General features: G+C 44.8%; 2 protein-coding genes across 2 annotated transcripts; one reads left to right on the forward strand and one right to left on the reverse strand.

Annotated features, from left to right (window-relative positions):
- Nucleotides 1-1,450: 1,450 nt before the first annotated feature.
- Nucleotides 1,451-4,039, reverse strand: LOC118382177 (mitochondrial import inner membrane translocase subunit Tim29-like). Its single transcript, XM_035769035.2, has 3 exons — nt 3,946-4,039; nt 3,521-3,679; nt 1,451-3,012 (listed from the first exon to the last, which is right to left on the reverse strand). The coding sequence occupies exons 2-3, from the start codon at nt 3,648-3,650 to the stop codon at nt 2,264-2,266; spliced, it is 879 nt and encodes a 292-aa protein (XP_035624928.1). The 5' UTR covers nt 3,651-3,679; nt 3,946-4,039; the 3' UTR covers nt 1,451-2,263.
- Nucleotides 4,040-4,228: 189 nt separating this feature from the next.
- On the forward strand, nt 4,229-8,574 carry LOC118382176 (protein YIPF1-like). Its single transcript, XM_035769034.2, has 9 exons — nt 4,229-4,312; nt 4,623-4,688; nt 4,844-4,992; nt 5,120-5,200; nt 5,354-5,441; nt 5,642-5,758; nt 5,937-6,103; nt 6,344-6,526; nt 6,857-8,574. Exons 2-9 carry the CDS (start codon nt 4,658-4,660, stop codon nt 6,944-6,946), a joined length of 906 nt encoding a protein of 301 aa, XP_035624927.1. The 5' UTR covers nt 4,229-4,312; nt 4,623-4,657; the 3' UTR covers nt 6,947-8,574.
- The last annotated feature ends 317 nt before the right edge of the window (nt 8,575-8,891 follow it).

Genomic DNA, 8,891 nt, shown 5'->3' on the forward strand with positions numbered 1-8,891 from the left:
AATGTTTGAGAGTCTAGTTCTGTTTGAGCATGTTTGAGAGTCTAGTTCTGTTTGAGCATGTTTGAGAGTCTAGTTCTGTTTGAGCATGTTTGAGTCTAGTTCTGTTTGAGCATGTTTGAGTCTAGTTCTGTTTGAGAATGTTTGAGAGTCTAGTTCTGTTTGAGAATGTTTGAGAGTCTAGTTCTGTTTGAGAATGTTTGAGAGTCTAGTTCTGTTTGAGAATGTTTGAGAGTCTAGTTCTGTTTGAGCATGTTTGAGAGTCTAGTTCTGTTTGAGCATGTTTGAGAGTCTAGTTCTGTTTGAGCATGTTTGAGAGTCTAGTTCTGTTTGAGCATGTTTGAGTCTAGTTCTGTTTGAGAATGTTTGAGAGTCTAGTTCTGTTTGAGAATGTTTGAGAGTCTAGTTCTGTTTGAGAATGTTTGAGAGTCTAGTTCTGTTTGAGCATGTTTGAGAGTCTAGTTCTGTTTGAGAATGTTTGAGAGTCTAGTTCTGTTTGAGAATGTTTGAGAGTCTAGTTCTGTTTGAGAATGTTTGAGAGTCTAGTTCTGTTTGAGAATGTTTGAGAGTCTAGTTCTGTTTGAGCATGTTTGAGAGTCTAGTTCTGTTTGAGCATGTTTGAGAGTCTAGTTCTGCTTGAGCATGTTTGAGAGTCTAGTTCTGTTTGAGAATGTTGGAGAGTCTAGTTCTGTTTGAGAATGTTTGAGAGTCTAGTTCTGTTTGAGAATGTTTGAGAGTCTAGTTCTGTTTGAGAATGTTTGAGAGTCTAGTTGTTCGTGTGAGAGACTATTAGTCCACCTTGACTCGTGTTGCAGACCTCAATAGCTCCCTGTCCGTGTGTGAATGGCCCCTGACCACGATGAATGATCCTATCCTAAAGATCAGATGGCGATCAGTAACTGGAGGCAAAGCAGGATCAGTGTCAAGACAACAGCAGGATCAATAACAGACATGAACAGAGAGAGAAGAGAGATGGAGTGAAAGAGAGAGAAGGGTATGAGAGATTAATCTGGAGAGGATTTTTCCACAAAATGAGTTAAGCTCCACAAAGATAAGGGAGGTTGGTCAAAGGCAATACGATTAGCGGAATAATTACTCTCAAACGTTAGGAAGAAAGGATGTCCATTCTATCTGCCTGAAGGGCAGCACAGCAATACACAGCTTCTATAATCCCAGGAAGAGGCGGCAGCAAAAATACTGATAGACTTACCTCAGGGAGACAAACACTCACTTCTTATGGAAGAAGTCACACACTGAGAATTAATGCTACTGTGATATTAGTCCTGAGGAGGAAAGTATTAAAAAACAGTCTGGACTGGAGGAATCCAAAATTGCTACATGTTCCACTTAAATGTAAAATCTTGGTATATTTTTCCCTGGATAGTACCTCTGCTTTGTCTAAGATCAAATCATGGGGAGGTATTCAGAGGAAATGATCATCACAAAACTCAAATTCTTACAATAGTACTTTAATTTGACAATAATTAATAAATCCAGACCATTTACAGGAGGTTTATTGTATTGTTAAAGACGTGCTCCGGAACTTTGGCGACTTCTAAGTATTTTTTAAACCTACTGCTTTGGGCTGGATGTGTCAATGTGTAGTTCATACAGGCATAATCCATGAGCAGAATTACTGTTTCACCTCAATTAACCACGAAATCCCTAGTTTGAAAGCAACTGTTTTCCTGGAAGCTGTGCTTCGCCATTTTCCTACAGTTTCCCCCACATGGGCCAGCCCCCTAACAATTCTAGTTCTAGCTAATGAGCTTCAGCCCCTCACTATTTTAGTGACAGCTAACAAGATGCACACAGCAGAACGAGAGCAATGACATGGTGCACATGTGACGTAGTACACCATTTCCGGGGACCACTTTTAGCTCGTGAGCGCTACTTTCAGAACTACTGGCTAAAACGAATTCAAAAGGGCCAGAGAATATCACGTTTTGTAGTGGCTGTTTAGATAATCTCTTTAACATGTTGCTGACCATGCCATCAATTATCATATCTCAGTATAGAGCACTATATACCAAATAAGTATCATTAATAAACTGTTAACAGTAATCTATTTAACATCATGTCATGTGTAGCTATAGTCCAGAGTGTTAATAGGCTTAGGCGCTATATAACACGTTAAACAGTGCAGAAGGTACTCATACACACATACCATCTTGTCAACATCCAATAAATATGTCCTTTCAGAGATTCTTGTTCAGCCATCTCATTATGTGTGAGTCCATTAGGCCTTTGCTTGAGCTTGTGTCTGCTACTCCTGTGTCTCCGTCAGCTCCTGTGGTTCTTGGTCAGCTATCTCCTGTGGTTGAGCTACAATGCCTGTCTTTATTTGTATTGTTTCTACAAGATCTAAACTATCCATCTTTATCTGTTCTACAATGCCCCCCTCCTCCCCTACGGCTGCCGATACCTTTTCCTTCTCCTCCGTCTTCAGAGGCATCCATGACTCTTTGTGCAGCCTCTCGTTATTCTCCACCCCCTGGACACCAGGGGGCACTGTGGCGGCCATAGCAGGCGGCAGCTGCTTGAACTCTTCGTCGTTCACATCATAGTCCTTCATCTTATGGTCCAGGATCCACCAGCGACCTGCGAAACCAACGTCCAGTACCCGCGTGTGGAGCTCCCTCCAGGGGATAGAGAGGTTGGAGCACTGGGCCTCGTAAAGACTGGCGTCTGGGTTGTAATCGGCGAAGTAGGTGAGTGAGACCACTCCCAGGCTGAGGTGACGTAACCTTCCCTCGTTACGAAGCTTCGCCAGCTTCTGCACGTGCCCATCCGATGTTCCACTGCGTATCCACGGCGTCAGGAGCCCGAGCTGATTGGCTGTATCCAGGACGGTGGTCTCGAAGGAGGCGTCGTCGGGGTTTGTGTAGATGCAGGTGCCGGCTCCGCCCAGAAGGCTCAGGTAGATGGAAGCTTTGATTGGCCTCTCCCACGCACCCACCACAATCTCACGACACGCCTCCTTGTAGTCTCTGGACATGCCGCTAAACCACACACCTGATTGAGAGGGGAGAGAATTGTGAGAAAAATACAGACAGCATTCACACGAGATAATATAGATGGTTTACTAAAACAAAGGCAAAACAGACTGACACCATATCCCTAGACATGGCAGTGAGGCATGCACACAATTATAATGTTTTGTGTGCCAACACTGTATTGTATTGCATTGCATCTCCAAACTGACAGGGATTGTCTCAAGAGAGAGGTCACAGCAATAACCTGTCACGTACCTTCCTCCACCCTGTGATTGCAAGCAGGGGCAACTGTGAAGGATCAACAGCTAACAATGCCTTTACATAGACGTGTATGAAGTACATGTTCAAATCTAACTTGTGTAAAAGCCACAACGTGATACAGTTTGTTTGAAGGTAATGTCACATAATCGGATTACCTCATTAATGACTTTGGCAAGACCGTTAAGCAAGAAAGATCATGAGTTCGTTCAGGTTCGTAAAGGCGTGGTGGGCTAACACAGCAACCAAGAGATAGGTCGATTTCTTACCCAATTTGCTATTTTTCAACCTCTCCCATCGGGTGCCATTGACGGGTGCTGCTCCTGCTTCTGCTACAGAGGTGGAGCACCATCTCCTGAGCACCCACGAGGCAGCCATGTTCGTCAGACAGAAGCCCATCGTTCCGGAAGTTCACATTCGGACTCGGACTGGCTCGGATCGGAAAAACACAGCGGGTCGGAAAATACATTAATTTCCAATGTGAAAAAATTGAATTTATTGAGACAAAATGGCATGTCAGTGAAAAGTTGTATTGTTTTTTTTCTTCCCGTAAATAAACAAATATCCAGTCCTGCTTAAAAAGACTGTCATTTAATCCCTGTAATATCATTATAAAGTAATACATATAATGTAAGTACAAATGTTTTTATTTTTTACATTCGGATAACACCCATATTACAAAGAAAACACTCACATTTGGCTCACCGCATTATCTTCCGTCTGTACCTGGTCACGTGAACACGATGATCCAACACAAGATCCGTCGTGTACATAAAGGTGACGTGGAACTGGCGAGTGATAATGATAATTTAGTGCACCGTAGTTGAAATTAACACCATTAGCTAGCTAGTTTATTCAGGCATCCAACGAAGTACACATTTGAAAAAAATATTTAACTATGTGCTGCTGCTGTTAGGTGAGTTGATATTGAGATATAAAGCGAGACAACAGTGCTAGCTCGACAGCTGTCAGGCTAGCGAGGTGGTCGTGTCAGCACTGCTAACATAGCTGACTGGCTCGCATTGCGGATACAACACAACAGAACCTCCTGCGACAAACGGGTAAGTCTCGGATCACGACTGGATCTAGCTAGCTAGAGTTACAGTAAACTATAGGCATGAACATGACACACAGACTGCTTGCCTGCCAAATAGATCAACACAATCTGTCATTTGTCAGATTAAAAAATTGCACCTGCATATTCGATGTCGCATGCCGACACATGTTGTTACGTATGCTTTAAAAGGCAGCCAACAAAGAACATCTTGTCCATATGTAGCAAAAGCTAGCAGGCTACCCTATCTGGGAGAACAGACTGTTGCCATACGTCAGACTCAACAGTTAAGAGTACATTTTCTCATCTCCTTCCAGGTTTTGCATGTGGTGGTCATCTTTCCAGAGTTACCATGGCGAGTCCAGATGATCTGAAGTTCCAAGGTGAAGCTCATGGAGTGGCTCCCATCCTCCTCTCTCTGTTTATCCCCTTTCACCTCCTCTTCCCCTCTCTCCTTGTCTCTACATCTCTCACTGCCACTGTCCCGCACCTCCTCTCTCATTCCCTCACTCTAACCTCCTGTCTTCCTCTCCTCTAGAGTTTGAGGAGGCCACTGACCTATTGTTAGCAGACCCTGGGGCCTCCACCCTCAGTATGTCTGGCTCCAGCAGTACGGCACCGGCCGGTGCCACTGGGGACATCAAACTGGACATGTCCGATGATGAGGGACAGGAGGAGAGTTCAGAGGTCAGGACGATGAATGAGTCCAATCACATCGCTACATTAATAATCTGAAATTGCCTTTAATGACGTTTGCACAAACAGCCAAAAACCAAGCAATATGGGGATAACTGATTGACATTACTGTTTACAGCTCCTAAGAGGGGAGAAACAAACTAGCGGTTTCTGGACCTTTGAGTACTACCAGTCGTTCTTCAATGTGGATACAATGCAGGTACAAAAGGCTTGAAATAACAGTTTAATCTGCACTCATGTGACTGGCCTATATGTTGCTGTTTAACATCTGCCATATAGAAACTGTAAATGTAGTGGTGTTAGTTGCTGTACAATGTTAATTGGTTGACTGACTTCCTGTCATGGGATGCAGGTGCTGGACAGGGTCAAGGGATCGGTGATGCCTTTACCAGGACGGAACTTCATCAAACACACCCTCCAGTCGAGTCCAGATTTGTATGGTAATGGGACACAAATCACCACTATAGCTTAGATACAATTGTTCCTAGATAGTTAGATCTGAATTAGAATGGACCTTAGAATGTTAACTTTTATTGCTGTGAAACTGGAAGACAGTTTGCCAAACTCTGCATATCTTAGGTTGTAATGTGAACCACCTCTACCCAGACTAACCTTACCTCCTGGTTCCCCGTATGTCCAGGTCCCTTCTGGATCTGCGTGACGCTGGTGTTCTCTCTGGCCATCAGTGGAAACCTGTCCACCTTCCTGAACTCTCTGGGGAGCCCCCATTACCACTACAGACCCCAGTTCCACAGAGGTATGGTACCTGGGGGTTACAGCGTGGCTCCTTATAAATGGTTTCATGTGAGATTTGCTATGTAAACAAAGGGGATTGTTGACTTTTTTCTTTTTACGTTTCAGCACAGAGGCCTTTTTCAAGACCATGTTATATTACATGCAATAGCAGTGTTGATTGCTTTTTCTCACTCTCTCAGTGACAATAGCTGCAGTAGTGATCTTCCTGTATGCCTGGCTGGTGCCCCTGGGTGTATGGGGTTTCCTGACCTGGAGGCAGAGGGAGGAGAGGCAGCAGAGTGGTTACTCCTTCCTGGAGACAGTGTGTGTCTACGGCTACTCCCTCTTCATCTACATCCCCACCTCAGTGAGTCAGCAGACACACACTAGTAAATGTCTGGGTTGTATTCAGCTAGCAAAACATATTCATCCCCTAGCTAAATGTTTTGCAATGGAAAATTAAGTTCAGATGGTACCTACTTTACGGTTTCATAGTTTTCGTTTTTGTGCCTAGTGAATGACCCTTTCCTTTAGTATATTTCTATCTGATTGGGACCCAATCTGAACATTTTATTCTCAAGTAACAAACCAATCACCTCCCCCTCAGGTGTTGTGGATCTTACCATTTGAGTGGCTCCGATGGCTCCTCATCCTGGTCGCCATGGTGATCTCTGGGTCGGTCCTGGTGCTCACCTTCTGGCCTGTCGTCCGCGATGACACCAAGGTGACTGCTTTTGCCACCGTGGCAACAATCGTCGTTCTCCATGCACTGCTATCAATTGGCTGCAAGGTAAGAGCCCACTATAAGAGTGCTATGGGCAATAGTTACCTAGCCCCATCCTCCTAGGCCCTGTTCAAATACTTTGAAGAATGGCAGTGATCATGGTCTGACATGAATATAAAAAGTAGTCCTCATTTCACTTCTCCCAAAAAATGTTTGAACCAGGCCCTAATCATAATCTAAATGGGAATGTCTCAGCTGTATGAGCCTCAGGGGAAATGTTTCATGTCTCATCTCCAACACCCTACTTCAGTCTATGGCTAGCTATAAACCTCAGTTCTTCGTTAAGTTTCTAACCCTTTATACCTGTCTCCTCTGTCCCTCTATGCTATCTTTCAGATGTATTTCTTCCAGACAGCGACTCTCACACCAGTTCCTACACTCGCACCCAACCACACAGCAGCAATATTGACCAACAAGACCCACTGACCAAGAGGAACCAGAGGGAGGGAGATGTGTCAATGTTTGAGACCACTGGGGAATCTGAAAGGACTAGATAAAAGGTTGTTTTTGTTACCTACTCTGTGAGCATTGGAAGAGTAGCTAGCTGGCTAACCACCAAACGGATGATAGTCAATGGCGAAATCGCTAACTACATTGTTGTTGTGTGAGTCGAGAGGGAACGTTGGATGAAATCAGTTTGACACCTGTGTGGATGTTGTTTTTAGCTCTGTGGGTCACACATTATCCAGTCCTTTCAGATCAGAGAAGGGGACATAGCTCCTGCATACTCCGATGCTCTAACCAATAATAAGGATCCACAGAGGACTGACAAGTGGTCAAAGGTACCTATAACGTTGTGGAGGTTCTGGATGTGTGAGCCCTACTCTAGTACATTATGGACTTAACTGGATCAGCAGCCCATTAAAAGTACTGTGTAATTGACTACATATGTTATTACAAAGAGAAGGGACAAGGATCTTGGTCTATGAGTAAACAAATTATGGGTTATGAGGATTGCATTGGGGGGAAATGTCTTGCTTATGCTGCAGAAATGATTCCGCTAGCCTCCCGGGTGGCGCAGTGGTTAAGGGCGCTGTACCATCAGACTCTGGGTTCGTGCCCAGACTCCGTCGTAACCGGCTGCGACCGGGAGGTCCGTGAGGCGACGCACAATTGGCCTAGCGTCGTCCGGGTTAGGGAGGGCTTGGCCAGTAGGCATGTCCTTGTCTCATCGCGCACCAGCGACTCCTGTGGCGGGCCGGGCGCAGTGCACGCTAACCAAGGTTGCCAGGGGCACGGTGTTTCCTCCGACACATTGGTGTGGCTGGCTTCCGGGTTGGATGCACGCTGTGTTAAGCAGTGCGGCTTGGTTGGGTTGTGAATCGGAGGACGCATGACTTTCAACCTTCGTCTCTCCCGAGCCCGTACGGGAGTTGTAGCGATGAGACAAGATAGTAGCTACTAAAACAATTGGATTCCACGGAGGGAGAAAAAGGGGTAAAGAAAAAAATGATTCCGCTGTAAATTATGCACTTGTATATTGTAATAAATCAATATTTATCATGGAGAAGTTGGGTGCACTAAGATCTGCACTAAATGAGGAAGCATATGATATCTGCTCTAACCAGCTCAGTTCTGTCATGTCAGTGCAGATGGAGACCAAGGAAAGGAGTTCTTTAAACTTGAAATCCTCAGCTGCAGTCTGATCTTGAGATGAGGGAAATGCTGTATGAATGTTAACTAATGTACTAATACAGGGGTGGCCAACCTTATCCATAAAGGTGCATGCTTTTGTTCCAGCCAAGCAAAAACACCTGATTCTACAATCAGACGAGTTGGATCAACAGGTATGTTACAGCTTGGCTGGAACCAAGGCCTACTACCCCCACGCCAGCCATCTGGGGGTGAGGTTGTACACCTCTGAGATTGAAATGGGTTGTTCTAGAACTCAAACAACTCCTATGACCTGGAACGTGTAGTACTGTGCTGACTAATGTATCCACAACTTTTTCTTTTTGTAGATACTTGTAAAAGGGTTTGTCAGTGTATTTAATTATTATTTCCTCTTTGTTCAGACTTCTGGGATTGTGTGAATAAACTGTCATTCCAGTCAATTGCTTGTCTTCTTGGTGTTGACTACAGCCCGAGGGCAGGGGTCTCTAATGCCGGTCCTGGAGTGCTGTCTTGTGCTGGGCTGGAACAAAATCCTGCCATCTGATTCAATTAAGATTAGTTGGTAGGTACTGGGCTGGGAAAAAAGGCCTGCACAACTAGGGGCTGGAGATGGTGGATATTTCACAGCCTTCCATCTGATCTACTATTTCATGAGGTTCCAGCCCTCAAGTTGTCAATGATCTGCTTACTGTACGTTGAAAACATGGATTCTTGTTTGTCCTGAAGCCTCAGAGGGGCTTGGTCCTGAGATTTGAGA

Source organism: Oncorhynchus keta, chromosome 5 (assembly GCF_023373465.1).
Source record: "Oncorhynchus keta strain PuntledgeMale-10-30-2019 chromosome 5, Oket_V2, whole genome shotgun sequence".
In the NCBI taxonomy this organism is placed as follows: domain Eukaryota; kingdom Metazoa; phylum Chordata; class Actinopteri; order Salmoniformes; family Salmonidae; genus Oncorhynchus; species Oncorhynchus keta.

Excerpts from the sequence above, each read along its gene's own strand:
- LOC118382177 (XM_035769035.2), bottom strand. The coding sequence starts at position 3,650 with ATGGGCTTCTGTCTGACGAACATGGCTGCCTCGTGGGTGCTCAGGAGA. Across the intron at positions 3,013-3,520 it reads GTTGAAAAATAGCAAATTGG|GTGTGTGGTTTAGCGGCATG; the intron begins GTAAGAAATCGA and ends CCTCTCAATCAG.
- LOC118382176 (XM_035769034.2), top strand. The coding sequence starts at position 4,658 with ATGGCGAGTCCAGATGATCTGAAGTTCCAAG. Across the intron at positions 5,442-5,641 it reads GTCGAGTCCAGATTTGTATG|GTCCCTTCTGGATCTGCGTG; the intron begins GTAATGGGACAC and ends CCGTATGTCCAG. Across the intron at positions 5,759-5,936 it reads CAGACCCCAGTTCCACAGAG|TGACAATAGCTGCAGTAGTG; the intron begins GTATGGTACCTG and ends TCACTCTCTCAG.